The sequence below is a fragment of the Mya arenaria genome, chromosome 4, assembly GCF_026914265.1.
Source record: "Mya arenaria isolate MELC-2E11 chromosome 4, ASM2691426v1".
In the NCBI taxonomy this organism is placed as follows: domain Eukaryota; kingdom Metazoa; phylum Mollusca; class Bivalvia; order Myida; family Myidae; genus Mya; species Mya arenaria.
In genome coordinates, this window is record NC_069125.1 from 74,854,735 (window position 1) to 74,879,511 (window position 24,777).

Here is a 24,777-nt window from a genome sequence, read left to right on the forward strand (position 1 = left end):
ATATACCTTTAAATCGACGAATCGATGTTTTTAGAAGTTGGTGGTGGTCGTGTTTTTCCAATACTCGTTTTTTAATCTTCGTCGTCTGTCATATCCGGATACGAACCATCCGGATACTGTTTTCTAGTCCGATCGGTATTTTCCGTAATCACCCGACGCTATCTTAACCAATAATATAGCTCGATTGGCAAGACGTAAATATGTTCGTTAATTTCCGGCTTTACACTTCCGGAAAACTCACCTTTCGTACCCATATTGTTCGAACATCGCTCGAATCGCTCCCTGTACCCCTCCCTCCCTAGAAAAAAATCAACGGATTTACATATATCTCAAAATCGATCCGTGAGACCTTAAATCCGGAATTCCGGATTAATCCGGAATTTTATCATCCCTGTATACAGCACGGGTAGTTACCTTACAGCATGGGTAGTTACCTTACAGCATGGGTAGTTACCTTACAGCATGGGTTGTTACTATACAGCATGGGTAGTTACCTTACAGCATGGGTTGTTACTATACAGCATGGGTAGTTACCTTACAGCATGGGTAGTTACTATACAGCACCAGTTGTTACTATACAGCATGGGTAGTTACCTTACAGCATGGGTAGTTACTATACAGCATGGGTAGTTACCTTACAGCATGGGTTGTTACTATACAGCATGGGTAGTTACCTTACAGCATGGGTAGTTACTATACAGCATGGGTAGTTACCTTACAGCATGGGTTGTTACTATACAGCACGGGTAGTTACCTTACAGCATGGGTAGTTACTATACAGCACCAGTTGTTACTATACAGCATGGGTAGTTACCTTACAGCATGGGTAGTTACTATACAGCACCAGTTGTTACTATACAGCATGGGTAGTTACCTTACAGCACGGGAAGTTACCTTACAGCATGGGTAGTTACTATACAGCACCAGTTGTTACTATACAGCATGGGTAGTTACCTTACAGCATGGGTAGTTACCTTACAGCATGGATTGTTACTATACAGCATGGGTAGTTACCTTACAGCATGGGTAGTTACCTTACAGCATGGGTAGTTACCTTACAGCATGGGTTGTTACTATACAGCACCAGTTGTTACTATACAGCATAGGTAGTTACCTTACAGCATGGGTTGTTACTATACAGCATGGGTAGTTACCTTACAGCATGGGTTGTTACTATACAGCATGGGTAGTTACCTTACAGCATGGGTAGATAGCACGGGTTGTTACTAAATACAACACGGGTAGTAACTATACAACACGGGTAGTTACTATACAGCATGGGTAGTGACTATACAGCATAGGTAGTGACTATACAGCATAGGTAGTTACTAAACAGCATTGGTAGTGATTATACAGCAAATGCGTTGTATAAACTGGAATAGCGATTATTTTAGTGTGGAAAACTGTTTTCAAACTACCTACCAATAAATCTATCTACAAATGATAGTCAATTGATAAAAATAAAAACAAATTATGCTGTAATATTATGGTTGAAATAAGGTAACCGAAACACTTATTAATAATTAAATATGTTTCAACCTTTAAAGACTTGACAGCTTGGTAGGGAAACTAAATTTCTTAAATATGTAAAATGATCTGGCAGCATGAAGACTAGAAAAACACGAGGACAAACACACACAAATGAACAACAAAAACATTTTAGTTCATGCATGATAGGCAATCATTGGAGCAACAACATTTTGTTACGAGTTTAAAACAATTGCAGTGCAAATGACTGGGAAATGGATCTCTTATTTTCAGGTTTAAACATGTAATAGCCTGTATTTAAGCATAGAAATGGCTCTGTTCTGTGTTAAAAGTAAAAAATCTGAACAAAAATCAAAAACCTTTTGTCAATACAAATCTACAAATACGCGATGGAATTCCAAAATCTATTGAACAATATCACTCATGTGAACATTAAGGTAAAGGCCAGTTATGCAAGTTCTAGTAAAAACAATTGTTAAGATTTTTTTCATTTAACCAAACACATGGATAATCTGATGTGGAACTACATATACTTCCTGTACAAACCCCTAAAACGCACCACACTGGAGCATATTCAATGCATACAAAATGTAGCTCCAAAAATGACCTGCTGTGTCATGGTTAGTTCAGAAGACTGGCCTTTCAGACGAAATGAGCAAACAATTTAACAAGAAGGAATTCAATTTCCACTGGCTCAGCAACTTAATGGATTACATTTACAGATAACAATAATACAAATCTTTGTAGAAGAACAAAAGCATGTGATTAAAAAAAATGGAAAATAATAACAAATACATCACACATGGCTATATATTAAAACAAAAGTATCAACTAAATACTATGGAATAAGCTGAATAAGCTATTGTTAAATAAAGGAAACAAAACAAAAGAGGAGCATAAAATGGAATGATAACAAAAGACTAGAAGTGACTGCTTTTCTCAATAGTGTAAACATTGAAGTGAACACCCATGACAAATCACACAATTCAAGGATATATGAAGCAAAATAGTTCACTTCTATATCAACCTAATATGGTGACTGCACAGCAACACAGTCAACACAATAGCAGAATGACTCACTTCTAAAACAGCATTTCAACAATATCGGATTATAACCGCGCAAATTTTTGAGTCAATCAACGACACCTAGGTTTACTGTAACAATGTATTTGCAATGTTGCTGGAGTGTACCTGTGAACCGTACTGCACATTACAGTCTATATAGAAAGATGGACAAAAACTCATCTATAACAGCCTTTGGAAAGAATCAAAATAAACAGAATCACAAAAATGCACATTACAGTCTATAAAGGAAGATGGACAAATATGTATTTATTACAACCTTTGGAAAGCATAAAAATAAACAGAATCACAAAAAAATTAATTGTAGATATCATACAAGTTCTAAGTATTTCTCATAAAAGCTAAATGCATAATAAAACAAGAATATCTCATAGATGTAACTATATATGTATTCAATTTTCCGTGCATTATTTAAAATATACAGTTCATTGTGACATGGATGGTGTGAAACAGCCTAAGGTAGTTACAGGACAAGACATTGGCATCACTAGTTACAGGACCATTAAGCAGGGAAGTGCATTGGCAACACCAGTTACTGAACTAGCCAGACTGGTAGTGTATTGCAAACACCAGTTACAGGACCAGCTAGCATCAAATTGCATGACCAGCCATCATGAAACTGCATTGGCAAAACCAATCTCAGGACCAGACAGCATGGAACTGCATGGTGACCAGCCAACAAAGAACTGTGTTGGCAACAACAGGTACAGGACCAGCCAGCATGAAACTGCATGGTGACCTGACAACATAGAACTGCGTTGGCAACAACAGTTACATGACCAGTCAGCATGGAACTGCATGGTGACCAGCCAACATAGAACTGTGTTGGCAACACCAGTTACAGGACCAGCCAGCTTGGAACTGTGTTGGCAACAACAGTTACAGGACCAGCCAGCATGGAACTGTGTTGGCAACAACAGTTACAGGACCAGCCAGCATGGAACTGCATGGTGACCTGCCAACATAGAACTGCGTTGGCAACATGAGTTAAAGAACAAGCCAGCATGAAACTCAGACGACATGGCATTGCATTGACAACACCACCCTTGTAGCTTAGTAATAAGAGGCCCAAGAGGGCCTATGCTCTACTGGCATGGCTTTTGTGGTCATTTTCAATCCAGAGCATGTACGTATGAGTAATAGGCAACAAATATATAGTTCACTTTTTGTGTTTGGGTTAGCTAAAAATTGCTGCATGTTCAACATCTGAGGACAGAAAGTGTTGTAAACAGATTAGTTGCATGGACTATTTTAATATATGCCAAGTGAAGGTAATCTGAGAGTAAAAAATATTTGCTTTCAAAACTGTACTCATGGTCAAAATTTCATTCTGTAGTTTTAAAAATAAGTTGGTCAAAAGGTCAAAGTCAAGGACATCCGAGGACAACTTTGATGCACGTTTGCAAAACTATACACATGGTCAAAATTTCATTGCTGTAGCTTTAAAAATTAAAAAGTAAGTCAAAAAAGGTGGGGCCAGCTTTTGCCCAAGGGGCATAATTTCAAATGTTTTGCTAGACAGTCATCATATGATGCTCCAAAACAAATATCAAAGGTATGGGCCATGTGGTTTGAAATATTTTGAAAATATTTCTTAAATAAGTCTCTAGGAAACTTGTGACACCCGGGGCAGTGCCAGTTTTGACCCAAGGGGCATAATTTGAACAACCATGTTAGTGGACCACTAAATAAAGCCTTGTTCAAAATAGCATGGATCTGCTTAGCTGTTTCAGACAAAAAGGTTTTTAACATTTCCTAATTTAAGTATACCAAACCTGTGAACATGAACATGATTTTCAAATAAAAAGCAACAATAACATACATCTGTTTATCTCCTGCCCGGCTGGCAATTTTACCCCATATGCCATAATAACACAAAATATCTCTAGTTTAGAATAATATTAGTCAGTAACTTAAATAGGATCTCATACTGTAATATAAAAATAAAGTATGAAAGACATAACTTATTTAGAAGGAAACAGAAGTCAAATGTATAATTAGTTGAACTACAAATTACACAAACACTTATGTATCATTCTAGCAAATGTACTCTTGAACATTAATAAAGATATATGATTATATGAATATTGCAACACAAAATACTTCTATTATGCATGATGAGTATATACAAGTCAAAACATGATCATGAAAGTATAACACATTTATTGTAACACAGAGCAATAATGCAGCTATCAATGAATTGTCTCCCTGGTAGCGGTGGCTGACACTCATAAAGCATTTAATCAAACTGCCTAAATTCAACCCTTGGTTCACAGAAATTTACCTTCACGGTATCAAATGTACCAAATATCTAAGTCTATTTCTCAGGAAGCAGTCACATCGGGCCTGTCAAAATCCTGCCAGTTGAGTATCACAAATTGTTTCCCCGGTAGTGATCACACTGGGCCTGTCAAAATCCTGCCTGTTGAGTATCACAAACTGTTTCCCCGGTAGTGATCACACTGGGCCTGTCAAAATCCTGCCAGTTGAGTATCACAAACTGTTTCCCAGGTAGTGATCACACTGGGCCTGTCAAAATCCTGCCTGTTGAGTATCACAAACTGTTTCCCCGGTAGTGATCACACTGGGCCTGTCAAAATCCTGCCAGTTGAGTATCACAAACTGTTTCCCAGGTAGTGATCACACTGGGCCTGTCAAAATCCTGCCTGTTGAGTATCACGAACTGTTTCCCAGGTAGTGATCACACTGGGCCTGCCAAAATCCTTCCTGTTGAGTATCGCAAACTGTTTCCCCAGTAGGGATCACACTGGGCCTGTCAAAATCCTGCCTGTTGAGTATCACAAAGTGTTTCCCAGGTAGTGATCCCACTGGGCCTGTCAAAATCCTGCCTGCTAAGTATCACAAACTGTTTCCCAGGTAGTGATCACACTGGGCCTGTCGAACTATTTCCCAGGTAGCAAACAAACCGAGCCTGTCAAAATCTTGCCTGTTGATTATCACGAACTGTCCGAATCCCCCCTATGTGCCTGCCCTCACCCAGAGAAAACATTGATAGGTGCATAATACATTGACTGCAGAAACAAGAAGTGGTATATGTTCATAATGTTCTGTGAATAAAACAATAACAATTATAAGGGGAGGTAACATAGCATATTTTTTAAATCAAAAACTGTTTGGCACACAGTATGGACATACAAGTGAATACAAGTGACTGTGTCACTCTTTCCCATGGATGACCTTGTCCCTGTTGTCAGCAAGGTTGAGTTCCGGTTCCACCTTCTTGAACTCCTGGCTGAGGTCGGCCAGGCTGACGACGGGAACCAGGGTTTTCTCCACCTTCTCGTGGACAGTGTCCCAGGTTTGGGCCAGGCTCAGGGGCCGTGCTGCCTCAATGGCGGCCTGACCCTTGATGAATTTGTGAAGCTTGTCAATACAAGCGTCCTGGTAGTCATGGATCCACCTACAATAGTCAACCAAAGCATAACTCAATGAATATAAAATACTAGGCACAGCAGTTTAGTATAGTAACATTGAAGAACACACACCGGTAAATATTATGTTAATTAATAATAACAATTAAAGAAGAAACAAATCTTGATGACATTTACACATAATTTATAAACTTAAATTCTACATTATCAAAAAGTATAATTGTATTCATATAGTAAGTTATAATGTAATTGAATAAAACATAAAGCAACAATTAAGTAACATTTAGCACATAAAGAGCGAATAAGTAAACATAAAATAATGGCTTTAAGGTCATTCAAGTACTTTTGTTTTAACAAGATGCGCTTGTAGGCCTTCTCCTAACAGCATTTACCAATACTCACTTTTACCTTAACAAAAATCAAGTTTGTTTGAAAAATTCAGCCATAAACATGTCTAGGATTATTTCAAGAAAAACTAGAAACCACAATGCAATGAAAAAATGGTTTTCAACATTCGTGCAAACAAGAGGCATAAGCAAATTAAATAAAAGATGATTTAGAATACAGATAGAGAAGGAAAAGAACCTCTAAATAGGTTTATATACTTTCTAAAACCCTTAATTGTGACTTTGACCTTTAAAGTACAGACATGAGTGTTGCTGGTGACATGAAGTCTTTTCATGGTGACAATGTGTGCCAAGTGTTATTTTGAATTCCCAAAATACATGACCATTAGCAGACTTGACAAAAACAACAAGGAATTTTGAGCTAAGACCTTGAACTTGAACATTAAAACATGAGTGTAGTCTTGGTGAACATTTGTGCCAAGTTATTTTAAAATCCACCAATGCATTACCAAGTTACTGGAGCTCTGATAAGCTAAATTACCAGGCATTTGGACAAATGATCTTGAAGTGTGACCTTAACCTTTGACCTACAGATAATATGGCTCTTGTAGGCTATACATTGAAAATTGCCAAATTATTTCAAATCTTGTTATGCATGGTCATGTTACTGCCACCTTAAGTCATAATATAAGCCATTTTGACCTTGTGACCTTGACCTTTGATGTACAGATATAAGTCCTGTACGTGACAAACCTTCTTGTCATGGAGAACATTGTGCCAAGTTATTTTTAAATCCCCAGATGTATAACAAAGTTACAGCCCAAACACAAAGTACAAGCCATTTTGACAAATGACTTTTAAGTTTGAACTTTACTTTTGATTAACAGACCTGGGTCTTCTAGAAAAGCTACAGTCCAGACAGAAATTGCTGATGCAGCCCGTGAGTGAAAGTAAACCTTTCTTTTTTATAAGAATGAATGAGTTGATTGGTTTATGGCAATGCAACCAGGGATTAGACTTTGATCAAGTATTGTCAAATTATGCAGTGGTTAAGGTCATCCAAGCACAACATTGATTTTTGTTTCCCAAACTGTACACATGGTCCAAATTTCTTTGCTGTATATTCAAAAATAAGAGATCAGGGTCACAGCATAGCTCATCCGGAGTCAACATTGATATTTGTTTTCAAAACTCTAAATTTCAATAGTTCAAAGTCAAGGCCACCCAAGCACAACATTAATTTTGTTTTTAAAAATGTATACATGGTCCAAAAAGTATTGCTTTAGCTTAAAAAATAAGTCTGTCTGGGCCATGTAGTTTGAGAAAAGGATATTTTCAAAGATTTACCTATATAAGTCTATAGGAAACTTGTGAACCCCAGGGCATGGCCAGTTTTGTCCCCAAAGGCATAATTCGAACAAACGTGGAGAAGGACCACTGTATGATGCTACAAACAAAATATCAAGGGTCTGGGCCAAGCGGTTTCAGACAGAAAGATTTTTCAAAGTTTTTCTTGTATAAGTCTATTGCAAATTTGTGACCCCTAAGTCAGGGTCAGTTTTAGACAAGAAGATTTTCAAATTAAATTCTATAGGTAACTTGTGACCCCAGGGCTGGGTCAGTTTTGACCCCAGAGACAGGTTTTGAACAAACTTGGTGTATGATATGTGATGCTATAATACAAACTATCAAGGGTCTGTGCAAAGCTGTTTCAGACAAGAAGATTTTCCTGGATTACTCTATTTAAGTACATAAGAAACTTGTGACCCCCGGGTGGGGCCATTTTTGTTGTCTCCCTTAGAGAATACTTTTCATTTGGCTAAACCATTTCACGGGCAATAATTGGCAGATCTGGCTGGTTTTCCACGGAAACCGAGCTGTCATGGACATCTTACTACTGTACAAGATTGATTGAGATCAAAACTAGACTATCCTGTGATAAACAATTGTTTATGGTCAGACAACGGACACCGCACCATCACATAAGCTCTTCAGCCAGTAGAGCTGGAAATCACAATATTTGTTCAATGAGATGATAAGTCCAAATATATTAGTAACTGGCATACATGCTGTAACCATGCTAATGTTAGTAAATTAGTAGAGCATTAGTACTAAAACATAAGTGTAATTGAAGGTGCATTCAAACAAGGTAGTGACTGTCACATTATCCTTCAATACCCAGTGACTTCTACAAGCAACCATTAGCAGGTGAACTTAAGCTAAAGCTGAATGAAACAGAGACTGGGAGTAACTGATATAATAGGGAGGGTCCCACGCACCAGCAGCAACTACAGGGCGGAGAAATGGGAGAACTCAAAAATGCTCACAGAGAATGTCACTGAGGCATGTTACTCAAAGTCAAAGTAGCGCACCAGAGTCCCAATGACAGGATTATCATCGAGGCTCCAGTCAGAGGGCTTCGGAAGATCGAAGCTAAGCTGTGGGGTCAGCGTCCCTCGAGTACCCCGAACAGTCCCCTTTTTCAATACCTTGGATTGACACATTTTATCTGGCAGATTTTTCAGTTGACCCCGTAAAAAGCTTTCCAACTTGTTAATGCATGCATCTTGGTACTCATGCACCCATCTGTGGACGATAAAAAACAGACCAACACAAAATGTATGCAGGATTATTGAAACAGATATAACTAGAGAACAAAAATTACCCCTCTTATTTTAAATCTATGTATCAACTATCCAGGTTTGTATCCATATGTTATTAGTCAAATACAGGTACCACCAGATAATATTCAAAGCTGATAAAGCATTGACTTTTTGTACATTAACTTATTTCTCATTCTTTTTTGTATGTGGTATATTATAAGGTAGTTTACAACGCCTTTCACAAATATTGGTTAGTGCACTAAACAATAGCTTATAAACTGCTTTGGCTTTCTCAAGCTATTCATTATAATTTGCAATTTGCAAAGTTAAACGCTTATAGCCTGAACTAGAGGTAATGAATTTATTATAATAAATGAACCTAACAGTAAACAGAAAACACTTATTGAAGGCAGAGTAGACAAGTACAAACAACCGCACCAGATATAAAGCTTATCTGTTGTATTTTCGTGGATAAATAGTACTTAACAACTATTATTGAAGCTGGAGTTATGGACCTTTACATAAATGTGTGACTTGATACTGGTATATGGAATACGCTCAAAGAAGCACATTAATATAAATACAAGTATGCACATGTTATATACAATGTTAGTAAAACAGTACAGGTTTTAACTCATTCTAATTCACTATAGGGACAACTAAAATAACCTGAATTTCTAATAACATTAAATAGCACAGGCAAATGCAGAGTAAAATGTAAAAAGAATATTAAGTACAGTCGAAATTCGCTATGTCGAAATCTGTTCATCTCGATGTTCTGGTTATGTTGAAAAAAACCCATTGATTAAGTATGATTTAGTCATACATGTTTTGTATGGCAGTAATATCAAATTTTCGCTATCTTCAAATATTTCCCCGAGGTCCCAATGACTTTGACATAGCGAGTATTGACTGTATGTTACTAAAGTTGATCTTAATAATCTAAAACTAAAGCCAGCAAATGCTTGCCTAAATGTGCAAGCATGCAAATATAACTTGCATGGAATATGTCAGTTTATGCATTCTCTATTCAAACACAATGACATGATTAGAAATCAACATCCTTTGTATAAGGCACATATTTTTAAACTGACCAAAGTGCCCTTGAAAAGGTAATAAAATATTAAAAAGTGATATGAGAGCGCCAACTGGCACAAAATACGTCCCCTCTAATTTTAGGACACAAAATTTGGCTGGTGGTTGTACAAGTGGTTGTACATTTAGCCAAATTTAGAGAAATAACACTGTAAAAACAGTCTTAGGTGACATGACAGGTTATTGAAACTGACCATGGTATTCTGCCCATACACACTTTGACCAAATTTGTTGATGATTGGAAAAAAGCTTCAATAGTCAATTGATCAGACAAGAGTCATTTTAGGTAATTTACATACTTAAAGGGCTATTATTCTCGAGTGACTTAAGTGAAATTGTCCAAGATATTATTCCAATACACATTCTGACCATATTTGGTGATTATAGGACGAAGGCTTCTTAAGGGTGTTAATCGAAAAATACCAATTTTAGGTTATTTCTTAAATTTAAGGGTCAAAACTATAAAATGAATCAAGTGATAAGGCTGGTTATCAAAGTTTTTGTCCAAGATATTATGCCCACACACATTCTGACCTAATTTGGTGATGATTAGTCACTGTTTTTTTAAGTTATACATCAAACAAGATCAAGTTTAGTCTTACACGTGAATCATCATCTTTATGTACGGAACACATGTACAGAACACATGTACAGAACACATGTACCAAGTGATTTGAAAAGTCCACCCTGCATGAAAAATTTACAGGCCTGACAGGGAAAATGATGACTTTCCCAATTGTGGGTTACATAATATAAATGTTTCATCATAGGGACAGAATGCTTGACTATTTCACAAATTTTAACAAGAATTATGGAGTCGAAAAATAAAGGGCCATAGTTTGCATCACATATTGGATAATTATCTGGCATGATAAGATAAATAGGTTGGATGGTTGGGAGCCATTTTATTAAGTTTCAATGCAATACATCATGAAGTTGCTTAGATATTAAATAATGCATGCTTTCATGCAAAACCTTAACCAGATTAAATCTGAATTTCATGAAAGACAAATTATTTGACTAATTAATTACCGTAAGTAAGTTGGATGGATGAGAATTTGGATGCATGTGCTGAGATATTGACTTAAATTTGCTAAGATGCAAAACCTTAATGAAAGTGTAATGCCATCGCCTATGCCAGGGTGTGTAGAATGGCTCTTAAATTCTTTGAAAAGCCAAGCTTAAAAAATGATGTCATAACCCCTTGGGGGTTATACAATATGAAGCTCAAGTTTTCCCTACACAGAAGACAAGGCTAATGTCAATATTCCAAATTGGAGAAGAAACCACACACCAATCTTTTATTGTGTAATTGAGTCCCCATAGAAGTATACAATTACATGTCTCACAATCTGAGAAATAAACATAGGCTTAATTGCTTCCTATGTTCCGCATACATGTTGAAGCCAAGTTGACAATCCACCACCTGGTATATGATATATCCCATAAGATTGAGAATAGTTTAGTAGGTATTGTGTATACCTGATGCCGTTGAAGTAGCAGACCTGCCTCATGTCCTCTGGGAGTTGTTCAGGCTCAGGCCACTCACAATTGTCCAGGATTGGGATGATGTTACACTGGCTCTCCAGCGCTGTCACTATCTCCTGGAGACCACATAAGAAGACATTCACTAGAAAACATGTGTAGTGTTGAAACCTGTACTTATATTAAACAGTAATACTCCGGACAAGAAAAAGTAACGAAGGGCAATAACTCTGTAATTAGCTGAAATAGAGCAATTATTCATGTACACTTTATTTCCTCTCATTATGTTCTATCACTGTATTGAATTCCATCCATTTGTTTTCAAGTTTTCTTCCAGGTCAAGGAAAATTCCAACAGACAGACCTACCACAGAGAGGTTTAATAAGCAGGGGGAAAATGTGATTCTTAACCAACAAGGCAATTGTTCATTTTAATTTCAAATTATAAAATTATTTCCAACAGAATAAATATGCCTTAAAAATGAATTATTGAAAAATAGAATGCTAGAAAATCTTCATTTACAGCACACCATCCCGATATTATTGCCCATCCGCCCTGATCTTGAGGACCAAATCTGCCCACTGAATAACTGTTACCTTGTGGACCCAGTCTACTCGCTCTAGGTCGTTGACACATCTGTCAAGGGCATTGGTGGTCAGGACTAGCAGAAAGTGTTTCGCCAGCTTGATGTTCATGAGCAGATTTTCATCAAACTTGCCCGCCCGCAGCCGGTCTATGTCTAAGAACACGGAGAAACCTCGCAGCTGTAGGTGCACCTTTAACAGGCTGGAAAAGACTATTAGTATGAGACTTACAGGTGTAAAAACATTCCTGATATTTCATAACGACTTGCAATTCTTAAATCATTTAATTGGCTTGCAAATTGATTTGCCTGGTTTTAGATTTTTTCAAAAATATTGTACCATTTTTGACAAGAGAGCCATTGAAAATGATTTGATAAAGGCTATTCTTGATTCATTACAAACTCTCAAGAAGTGTAATGATAAACAACCTTTATTTACAGCACAGCAAAAATGAACCCTTATAAGAGTATTCTTTAAATGACATTATATCCTTTTTTTATTTTAGATGCTACACCAGAAACAAAACGTTTGAATTGCATTTTCCTAGCTTCGTCCGCTATAACGTTTTTTTGTTTGCTACTACTGAAGAGATTCTATTAAATATGACAAAGAGTTTGCTTCTCCAATTGTGTCCTTGACCAATAAGAAACTGTCTATTTTAAGGTCATATAATAAAATAATACATTGCATACAAACAAATTGATTCCATAGTTCTTGTGCAGGGACAGAACGAGGAGTAATTTTTTTTTTTTACAAAAGTAACTGTATGCCTTCTTTAGTCTACCATGCATGGTAAGTTGATATTTTATAGAGTAAGAACCTGGTGAGCAGATATAATAGTCCACATACCTGGCAAGCTGGGATCCAGTGGACCTGCGGTAGCTGATGAACACATCCACTGGGCGGGGACAGATGGACAGGCTTGAACCACAGTCAATACTGGCACGGGCCATTGAACCAATCGGGTTACGCAAATCTGTAAACCAGGAATGCACAGTAGAACACAAACGTCAGGTGGGGAAAAAATAACATGCAGATTTTAATCCTTGACTGCTTGTGTCCCAAACCTCCCGCCAACTGTTATTGTTTTTTATAAAGATTTGGTGTTTACATATTTACTTCATAAACAAATCAAATCTACCCATTTTTTCAGATGAGAATCCAAGAATAAAGCCAGTATCATCTTAAATGTAACTTTTTTGTGAAAGACTATAAATAGATTTCTACTGAATGTTTGTACGACAGCATTAACAGGCTTCTTTTAAAACCCATTTTCAGCACTCACAAAATTGTTTCTTATTAAATGTTTTAACAAATTTTCTATTTTTTGTCTTGGAACAAGCCAATTTTTGCAAAAATGTATGGAAACCAGTTATATGAGACTTCTGACAAAAAAATAGATCGCAGATTTTTTATTTAAGTTCAAAAATTGATGTTTTATGCAATTTTCGAACGGAAATATGAAAATCTTTCATCTGATCTTTTGTCAGCAATTGTTTATCATTGGTTTGCAGATATTTACGCAAATTTTTTCGTCTTTCCAGGCCAAAAAATAAAAAAAAGTTGTAAAAACGATAAATCTGTGAGAGTGCAGCTTTAACAAAGTTTAGTAAAGAAAGCCATTATTTTAAATACAGAAAGAGGCAGTGTAAATGTTACAGTAAAACCTGACTGGAGTGTTTGACAGAAGCATATAATGTCACATAAAGCTATCTGTACATAACATGTGTGCTGGCTTGCTAGTTCACCTCATACTAGTGACAACTAATCTATGTCTACACAAGGTTTAACTGCTCGTTAGTTTTTGTATAATAGATACATCCTAATATATACATCCTCATTTAAGGCCTACAGTTATCAGTGTGCACATGTACTGGGTGTGAATGGTATATGTACACTTACGCATCAGCAGCCCACCCTCAGATATTGCCTCATCTACAGATACAATGAAGGGGGGTCAGGGATATAATGTGACACAAACTTACACTGCACTCAGGGATATTATCCATGGTTTGTGACTTAATGAAATCTCATTCATGTAATTATGGAAATGGTTTTCTGTCTCTTCCCTCCATCCATATCATCAGGAGTCATTGGGAGTTTACATCCCGCATATCTTTCAGTTGCTCATACAAGTAACTGTTGATATTCTTTGTATGAGAGGAGATTCAAAGAAGGCTGCATTTAATTCATCAACTTTACACCAAATTCATTACTTCTGTTTACCTTTACATACAATGTGTAGGTAGAAAATTCACAAAATGCACTCATGCAATTCTAAACAGACAGAATTATCCACTGTAAATATTGATAAATGATAAATTTTTATTAAATGTAAGTTTAACTTGCTCTACACAGTTATAGGGTCATTGAGACCAATTAATATGCATTTAAGAAGTGGGAACTGTAAATCAATGAACATCAAACATGTTAAAAAACAAACAAAGAAAAGCCCATGCCTAGCATCCACCATGCATGTACATGTACAACATGTTACTTTGTACAAACACACCACATGCTCAAGTAGCTTTACTAAAACAGTATAAACATGCTTCCAGTCCGTGTACTGGCATATAAACAAAGTCAATCATTATTGAACTGCAGATCAAATACGATACTCCTAACATTGCTTCTTGCATCTGAAGGTTTGGACCAATTCAATCATTCAATTCTTATATACAAGCTATGGTTCATTCAGCCAAGCTTAGATTTCCCCAGACTCTTGGATTTGCTATGCCTGAACTATTGACACTGCAGAATAGCTTCTACTAGTACTAGTAAGTGAATATTTTTTCTGAACAATTGGCTGTTAATCATACCATCTATTTATATATAAAAGTTTACATCCAGTAACAATGAAGCAAATGAGGGAAGAAGGTGAGAGCCACAAGACGGCAAGTTGGTACCCGGTCTGTACTCACAGCTGGACTCTGGAGAGAGGTGCCCATCATCCACGCTCAAGTTTAACCCTAAAAAACACATGCTGCCCATCACAGAACAAACATAACAAAACAACTGTGCATGGCTGCCCAATGGCTGCGGTGCGCATGGCTGCTCAATGGCTGCAGGATATGTATATGGTCATAGCATTTCACTCCCTTTACTGAAAGTCTCTGTTTTAATTTGCTGCTGTCCTGTTGTTTTCAAGGTTATTTAAATATTTAAATCACACACAGACTAGACATAGACTGAATATAAGCCAGGTAAAATTATTGTGTGCTCATTTTCTTAAGAAATCTAGAAATAGAAAAACATCAGTATGGGGAGTCAAATGATGAAGTAATGTGGCCCAGTTGACCGAGACTGGTGTTACTCAGTGGCAATATTTGTATTGTTTTCTGCCTACTGTTTGTGATATTTTACATAACATATCATTTGAAAGGTGTTATCTATTAGGATAAATGCGAGGTTGTTGACTATCTAATTGAATGTCATGGATTATTTTATTTAACTTTTAATTACCATGACTCAACAGAAGAACTATGACTCAACAGAAGAATAGGATACTTTACCAGAGCAATTTCAACAACATTACCATGGATAAACCAAGAATCATGAATGGTCACTGTGCAAATGATTAAAGCCACACTGTATTTCATAGCCAATTAGAAGATGCAACAATGCAGATACATATATTCCATTTTATGTATCTATGCCCCTTTTCTACATGCATATAAATATATATAAACAAAAACCAAACCAGCAACATACACTGTATAACTTAAAAAAAAGGCAAGTCAGATTTGTACATCATATGGATGATTGATAAAGCCCAAAACACAATCATTCAGATTTTGACTTTAGAATCTTCTGAGTTGAATCTCTTAAGCAATATTCTAAATATACAGGGAACATATTTCAACAATGCTTTATATATTTATACACATCTGTCTTCCATTCTTTGCCCATAAATCTTTGTACATTAAATGAAAAAAATAACGCAATTCTATAACTGGATTAACTGATTTACAAACATCTCTAACAAGATCTATCACCCTAAAATAGAAAAAAGAAACAAAGTCTCATTAAAAAGATATATGTATAAATAACTTAGGTATAAAACACATTTCAGACTAAAAACATGTTTCTACGATTAAAATAAAGAAATATATACAAGGTATTGCCATTATGCACATAACACTGTATTCAAATATTTGTGGAATTGTTAAACTGTAGACTAGAGCTGTCGTAGGACAGTGGGCTCGACTATACCCTGCTTTTGTCTTAGAAATGAATACAATAATGATGTTAAATGTACCTGTCAAAAGCAAAAAAAAGGTCAAATTAGAAAGTATACAAGAAATGTTGCAATGCGACAATACCAGGTTTTCATACTCAAATTTAAGTTGATTTACTTTCAGATATTTAGGCATTTCGAGATTTTCTGACATTGTGAAACTACAGTACCGTAAATGACTGGGTATTAGACGCACTTTTTTTCCTCAGATTTTGATGCAAAAAAATGCCTGCGTATAATACCCAGTAACAATTTTTTGAACTTTTTTTCTGAGGTCAATTTCAAGCCGAGAGTTTGTTTAGATTTATGTAGAAAGGGATGTTACTCGCGTCATATTGATCGAGTATATACGGGTTAAAACGGCAGTTGAAGATCAGGATACGGTATATCGTAAGACGTTTATAATTTCAACAAAAATATTTTTCGATTAAAGTTACCGTAATTCACCTAAGAGGTCGGACACTCTAAATATTTGGACACCCATAATTATTTCCCAAAATAATTTATTTTGCGTACCTAATTTTTGGACACCCAAAGGACATCAATCATAACTTTCATAGTTACCAAGTTTCACAGACGAAGATTATTGATTTTTATCTTTACAATGCATGGCTAGATTACCTACCCGTATACACCACTGTGACAATTTAATTAGTTACTACCCATCCTAAACAATTTATTGCCTGTTGAAAAGGAAGTGTGACATATTTATTTGAGGATTAAACAAACAACAAGGGCAATCAAGGGATTAAGAAAACATCGACATGGCATGTTTGTAAAACGATCTGCCAATAAGCTTTCAAACTTGTACCACACTTATAGACTATATGAAGCAATAATCGTACAGTTATACATTAATCCTGCATAGCAATGTCCATGCTCTCCACGAGATCCTCGTGGGTATAACTGTAAGTTATGTGACGTCACACAGTGTGACTCTTTGATCTGAAGCCGATAGAATGTGTTTATTCAGTTCAGTGCATGTATAAAATGGTGTTTTAATTAACTTGATGAAGGATTTACACTTATAGGCGTAATAAATAAGTTTATGACCATTGATTACTACGGATAAATTAATAAGTGGTAAAAATAATTAATTTATGGTGTCCGAACTCTTGTGAATTACGGTATTCAATATTATTTTGAATAATAAATTGAATTAAACAATAATCAAACTTACATATAAAAAAGCAAAGTTGGGCACTGTCAAAATATTTTTTGCATAACATAACTTTTCATTCTCAACAGTATGGTTTTAAAGATAACCATCGCCATTTTCACGAAAAAAAAAAATTGTCACTGTCAACAAACATGGTGGTAGAAAATGCTGGACGATTTTGACATTTTTTCTATGCGTCTTTTAACCAAAAACATAGATTAAAAGTTTTTTTCTCGGACTTTTCACAGATTTTTTTCCCTGCGTCTAATACCCCCTATCGTCTTATACCCAGTCATTTACGGTAGTCATTTCATGCTAGATCATTGGTAGGAGTGACCCCTTTGATAAATCTGAAGATTTTTTTTTAATTCAGATTGTCTCTAAATTGTTTACAGGTCATATGTCACCAAAGTACTGTGCAAAAACAATCCCATGAAAGGTCTCCATTAATGTCAAAAACCCTATGAAACCTTATTGTTAAATGGTAATCAATAGTTGTGTGAAGTATTAAGTCAATTAAATGAAGGGTATAAAATGTATTAGTAAAAATCCCAGCTTTAACCCGACACAATGTGCCCTAAAACGTTAACATTTATAAGTGCCTAAGTCAACCAGGGGCCATAATTTGTATTTAGGAAAATATAGAGTTATGTAACCTCATTGTGTTATGGTCATGAACAAAGTTCTGTGTGAAGTATTAGGTGAATTGAAATAAGCCTATTGGAGAAGGATATAAGTGAATACCAAATTGCCCTAAAACATCAACTGGATGCTGACGTTGACACCGACGCAGGGACAAATAGTATAGCCTCCTTCTAATAGTCAAGCTAAAAATGCTATAAATGTGAAACTTTGCGCAGTAGTAGACTTAAAATGACAATTTATGAATCAGAAATAAATTTTTAAAAAGTTTTAGTCATGTTTACTTTTAAATGAGATGTAAAAGAAATGCATTGAAACTCCACAACACTTTGAAGGCATTAAAAAGCAAAAAGGGTCTGAAATAAAAAAAATAGCATCAACCATAGCCATGGGAACGTACCACCAAGATGCTGCATGATGATGCGCCTGTGAATGCCGTTGCTGATGCTGCAGACGTCGCGGAGCTCCTCTTCAGTAGTAGAGGCAAGAAGGGCGCGGTCCATGCCGTGTCGCAGCATGGCATATGTGTACTGGGAGAGCTCCGGCAGCACGCTCATCAGCCAGGGGTCGATGTTAGTCGGGTCATAGGATGAGTAGTCAGCTGTCACCTTCAGCGTCACTAGCTCACGCATGAACCTGCCACATGATTAAATCATCTACTTAGACAGGGTAAAGCATATAAAAATTTTTTTTAAGTCATTACCCTTTTATTATTCATATACAAAAAGTTGCCACTACTGATTTATTTACTTCTTTAAAATTTTGTTAGCTAAAATACGCTTCTTCTATAAAAGTAAAAGTGGAGTCATTGTATACACTATTTATCCATACTCTTTTCCAATACCTTGGAATGTATGATAATTATGTTACAATTATTCTCATGAAAAACATGAGCTCCTGTGCAAAAGGGAGTGTACCTCCGGCGGACCATGCCAGGTTTGATATGGATACTGTCGATAAGGTCTTCCTCTGTCATCTGTAGCAGCAAGTCTCCATCCACCTTACACTTTTCAAACTGTTCACTGTACTCACAGAAACCAACCTGCAGGCACACAATCAATAGGAAATTAATGATTAAAATGATCAAGAATTGATATCCCTCACCAAAGGATTCAAGTGTACTTTATTTTCTTATTTTTTTTAATAGATATGAATTCATGAGGTAGAAACATAAGTAATTGTGTTTTGTTGTTTTGATCTCACAATTCCTTGTTATTATTGATTGATATTCACTTTATAATTTTATATTGAGCGCAAACAATAGTAAGTGCTACATAAAGACAAATTCAAGTATAATAACTTTATAAGTTAAAGGGCAATAACTCTGATGATGCTGATGCAATCTAGACAACTTATGTGTATGAATCACAGTTCTATGGTTGTAGTACACACATCATGCCAGTTCACTAATTTCTGTCAATTAGTAAAAATAGTTGTAAATCACTTCAAACCGAAAACTTGACATTATATTAATTAATTGGGCAATTACTCTTACAAGTGTTACTAACCACATTCATATGAATCTTACACAAGCACAATCACACTAAAGTCATACATAGTTCATGTAAGTTTCATTAATATCCCTCCTTGAACAAACTTTAGCTTTTTTATTACTCAAGGGCAATAACTCTTGTGACTTAACAATTAACTGATGTAGATGAATCAGAGTTATACAACCTTAATATAAGTTTGATTAAGTTATGACTTCTGTCAATAAGAAACATAGTATTGGCTCTGGAAAAACAATTTAAGGCTGTTCATTAATTTAAGGGCAATAACTCCTGTTTTACACACTAATAATGGCTCTGACCGGACATACTTACATATATGGTTTATGAGTTTTTCCTTTTTTCAAAAATAGCTCATATGCAGTCACTTTTAGGAGCTTTCCATAAAGAAAATGATAAAAAAGCCCCTATGGACAGACAGGCAGTCAAGACAGATGAACGGATAGACAGGATGATGACTGTAGGGAACAGGCAATCTTTTGCAGACCCAATTCAAATATAAAATTAAATGATAGATATTGGCAATGTAAATAAAATTCTGCTCAAATATGCTTGACATGTTCGAAGGGAGTGAAGTACCTCAGTGACCCAGTGTTTGACATCCTCTGCCGTCCAGAGCGGAACCTGCTGGGTGAGTTTGTGTGGCGCTTCCTCTCCTATCAGCTGTAAAGCCTCCCTAGCCAGCCTTGAGGCCACCGCATTTGGACTGCTGGCAACCTTCCGCAGTGGCTCTATCACACCAATATCATAGAATACCTTGGGAGGAAAGGTTACATACATACAAATGTATAAAAGCTTAAACTTGCAGATGCATCTACCTCTACTGAACAATCTACAAGGAAAAAAATATTGTTTGTAATGAATAAAAGTATATCGAGTAAAACTAATATCTAATACTAAAAAGTGACTTAGTGACTTATTCCGGTTGTATTTCATTCCTGTTGAATTCAGTCCCAAAATATTGTATGATTAGAACATAAAATAAGGATACTAAATAGCATTTCTGTATAACACAAGTGTTTTCTGATTCCATATCACAGAGTAGCATAGTGCGCATGCACAAATCTATTTCCACATTGCTCAGCAAAGAACAAGAGCCGTTGTAAGACAGCGCGCTCGACTACGCCGCTTTGACTTAGAATACAATAACAATGTAATAATACCAAGTTTGGTCTCTTTATGTCAAACCTAACTAAAATTATTTGATACATAAGGTGACTTTGATGCTGCCCTCCCACCAGCCCGCCCAAACAATGACACAAGTCATTCAAATGACTTGATTTCCCATTATGGAAATGTGGTTAAGAATATACAAACATGCCTTTCAAAGGAAATTTAAAAAAAAAGAAAAAAAAAGGGCCATACTTTGTATTTAGGCTTAAAACAGAGTTATGTTTCTTGTTGTTAGATGGTCGTAAATAAATTTGTATTTTATCAAGTGCATTTAATGAACGGTATAGAAGTTTTTTTTATTAAAATCCCAACTTGCCCTTAACTTTTACTTACCTACAACTTTAACCTAAGTCAATCAGGGGTCATAACTTGTATTAAGGATATGGAGTTATGTAACCTCATTGGGTGATGGTCCTGAACAATTGTGTGAAGTATTAAGTCAATTGAATGAAGGGTATAGAAGTTATTAAACAATATCCCAACCTGTCCTAAAACTTTAACCTAAGTTCCATAGTCAATCAGGGGCCATAATTTGTATAAAAGATAATATGGAGTTATCTAACCTCATTATGCGATGGCTCTGAACATCTGTGTGAAGTATTAAGTCAATTGAATGAATGGTATTGGTTTTAAGTGAAAATCCCAACTTGCCCTAAAACTTTAACCTGCCCTAAAACTTTAACCTAAGTCAATCAGGGGCCATAACTTGTATTTAGGATAATAGGGAGTTATGTAACCTCATTGTGTGATGGTCCTGAACAACTGTGTGAAGTATTACGGTAAGTCAATTGAACAAAGGATATAGAAGTTATTAATAAATATTCCAACTTGCCCTAAAACTTTAACCTAAGTTCCATTACTGCGTGAAGTATTAAGTCAATTGAAAAAACTTTAACCGGACACCGACGCTGGGGCGAGTAGTATAGCCCACCTATTCTTTGAATAGTCGAGCTAAAAATGATGCTTGTTTGACCATTATATTTTTTAAAAAACTACTGTATATTCAAAGAATACTTTATAAACATAGAATAAAAGAATTACTATGTTAGTCTGCTGGTCTATGGTATGGTATCACTTCTCAATAATTGCATCAAGATACATCACAAAAAAGCTATTTTATATAAAACATACTTTATAGGTATGCAATAAAAGAAATACCATATTAAATAATTAAAACATTAGTCAGTTGATCTGTGGGATTGTATCACTTCTTGTTGGTTGCATAACTACGGCTTCATGTGATACAAAACTTGACGCAAATATCTCAAAGTGATACAATATCCCAGATCAACCACCTAACATTAATATTCCACATATACCCAAACAAATGCTTGAAAATATTGATGGCACTCACATTATTTTTGCCCTGTTCTGCCTTGATTGCAGCCTCCATTGCAAAATGGAAAGCAGCAAGTGCCTGTGCTTCCGGTCGGCGACTGCACAGCAAGGGCTTGAGCCTCTTGAGCCAGACCGGATCACGCCCCTGTCGGTGGGCGTAGTCACTGCGGGCAAACTGGTCTGGCTTCTCAGTGGACACAAAGGGGATAACTAGGTCCAGAGTCCCTGATTTGATAACTTGAGCTTCCAGTTCCTTGTTTGCCACAAGAACAGCAATGGATAGGCAGGCATAGTATTTGACATGTTTGTCATCAATAAAAGCCAGCGGGAAGAGCCACTCTGGCACCTTTTGCTGGATCATCACCTCTTGATTCTCAGGACCTCCAAACAATGACAGGTTAGATAATGCTTTTGCACATTTTCGCAGTATTTTGACGTCATTACTTCTACACCAGTAAAGGACTGCATCCAGGCCTCCAGCCTGAATCACCCTGGTAGAAACCTCCTCGCTTACTTTGAACAAGTTCTCTAGTATTCCTGTTGAACTTAATGCAAGTTCATTGTCACCAATGCTTCTCTGGGTCATCCTTACTACACCTTCCAGTCCCTCACCAGAAATTTTTTCTCTATTTTTCAGAGACATAACTTGTTCAAGAAGTGCTGCAGAGGTCACAACAACCTTTTTAATGTCACAATCGCAATTCTTTATTAACAGGCTTAACACACTTTCATTTCTTACAATGTCACAGAGGCCATATGCTAGGTCCCTTCCATAAACTTTGTAATTCCATGCATCAACCATTGCCTGTTGAATATTCTCCAAAGGCTTAATCTCATCAATCCCAGTAGCCCTCTTCAAATCAGAAATGTCTTTTTCGAGACTTGAACAAATCTGCTGATACTTTAGTTTCAGATTATGCTTGTTTTGCCAGAAAGCATGGTTGTCTGAGCCTGGGCTCTGGCTTACATTAAGAGGATATCTGGTGTAAAAGCTACAAGGCTGCTCATTAAGTCCGGCCTCAATATGCTCAGCAGATAATTCAGGCTCGACAGAGTCATCACTCTCTTCAATGTCATCCAGTGTATCGGAGGAGTAATTTCTGGAACTCATTGAGCTGTAAGAAACTTTTGTTTGCTTTGTCACTAGAATCTCGTTCTGTGGAATCGTTTCAAGTGACTGATTCATCCTCAGTTTGAATCTTATGTCTTTCATTGAAGATGCACTAGCAGCTGTACTCACTGTTGATGACTCCATTTCAGAATCAATCTTTGACAAATCAAAAAATACTCTTGAGCTTTCAGAAACTCTGTTGCCTGAAAGAGGAGGCTCTTCATCAAAGTTGTCCATGGAAACAGCACACCCCAGGATGCTTTGAATGCCTCTTGAAGTGAGAGCTGCATCTGATTGAGATCTTCGTGGGAAAATGGAGTCAAACTGTCCGCTTTTATACGAGTCAGAGTCATCGTCGATGTTCTCATCGAGTCCATTGGCAAGAGATTCACTGTCCTCATCCTCAAACATATCATCAACATTCGCTTCTGCCATGTCTTTTTATGGTTAAGGTGACATCTGAAATGTGAATTCTAGGTTAGAAATTATTGTTAATGTTTCCACATTTCCAACATTCAAACATTTTTCTTCTACCTCAGTAACTGTCCAACTGAGGTGGACTCAAATAATTTATCAAAACATCTAACTAATGTATATTTATATCCAACTTCACAATGGCATTATTACAATTTTTATTACCAGACATAATCCAATGATTTTTTTTCTTGAAAATAAAACATATCAAGCAACAAACATTTTATTTTTTTTTATAAAAGATAAGAGATAATAAGGATATTGATCAGACACCTTAAGCTTGAAAGTTACTTATTCAATTTCTTTAAAAAGTGTTAAGAAAAATTGGTTTGGGTATTTTGGTGTATATATTATAACACTGCATTCCACAACAAGCGCTTATCAGTAAGTGAGAAAGATGTTTTCCTGATTAAAAATATCTCATGACATAAAAATGTATGGAACTGTTCAAAATCATACGGGACTTTTGTCAGAATTTGGCAAGACATATGTAGCATATTTAAACGAAAATAAACAAAAAGCTTCAAAGACTATAAGCACTGATGATTTGGGGCAATACTATTTCCCGGTCCCGATCTCATCCGTTTCCAGTCTTCTCCGGTCTCTGTTTTCCAAATTTTATAGTACTTAGCTATCGGGCGTGATCAAAAAGGTGTTAATGACCGCGGGGGGTTAATAGGATTACAAAAGATTACAGTTGATTAAAACATTAGATATTTGATGATAATTATGTCACCATTTATTTCATATTTTATATCAATAAAACATATAATAAATTAAGGCAAAGATAAAAACATGAAATATGCAAATGTACTAAAATTAATGTCATGAATAACAAACACATTGTGTGTGTTTTTTTTCATATTAAATTCAGTTATAAGTACAATTGATAATAGTAATACAAAAAGAAACAATGCTTGACTACATGTAAATCAAATTTGTAAGTTAACCCAGTACTTCAGGAATTCTATTATTTTTCTTTTGTTTAACTATTGATTTTGTTGCAGCAGATACACTTCCACGACCAGTTGCCTTATGTATTTCTGCCAACTGATCGT

At 36.0% G+C, this 24,777-nt stretch overlaps 1 protein-coding gene across 7 annotated transcripts in view; it reads right to left on the reverse strand.

The window, feature by feature from the left end:
- The window catches only part of LOC128230121 (NAD(+) hydrolase sarm1-like), a 29,247-nt gene that overhangs the window by 2,973 nt on the left and 1,497 nt on the right, over positions 1 to 24,777 (reverse strand). Inside the window, exons 2-12 of one of the 7 annotated variants that reach the window (XM_052942143.1) lie at positions 22,151 to 23,704; positions 20,203 to 20,379; positions 19,033 to 19,157; positions 18,516 to 18,751; positions 14,999 to 15,046; positions 13,980 to 14,012; positions 12,927 to 13,053; positions 12,090 to 12,279; positions 11,491 to 11,612; positions 1,055 to 5,992; positions 415 to 1,014 (exon numbers count right to left, since the gene is read on the reverse strand). In XM_052942143.1, the coding sequence (XP_052798103.1) occupies positions 5,749 to 5,992; positions 11,491 to 11,612; positions 12,090 to 12,279; positions 12,927 to 13,053; positions 13,980 to 14,012; positions 14,999 to 15,046; positions 18,516 to 18,751; positions 19,033 to 19,157; positions 20,203 to 20,379; positions 22,151 to 23,680 (2,832 nt within the window). In that variant the 5' untranslated portion in view covers positions 23,681 to 23,704 and the 3' untranslated portion in view covers positions 415 to 1,014; positions 1,055 to 5,748. Of the gene's footprint in view, positions 1 to 414; positions 5,993 to 8,637; positions 8,897 to 11,490; positions 11,613 to 12,089; positions 12,280 to 12,926; positions 13,054 to 13,979; positions 14,013 to 14,998; positions 15,047 to 18,515; positions 18,752 to 19,032; positions 19,158 to 20,202; positions 20,380 to 22,150; positions 23,705 to 24,777 lie in introns of those variants that run through there. The other 6 variants (XM_052942149.1, XM_052942144.1, XM_052942146.1 and 3 more) reach the window with 6 other exon arrangements.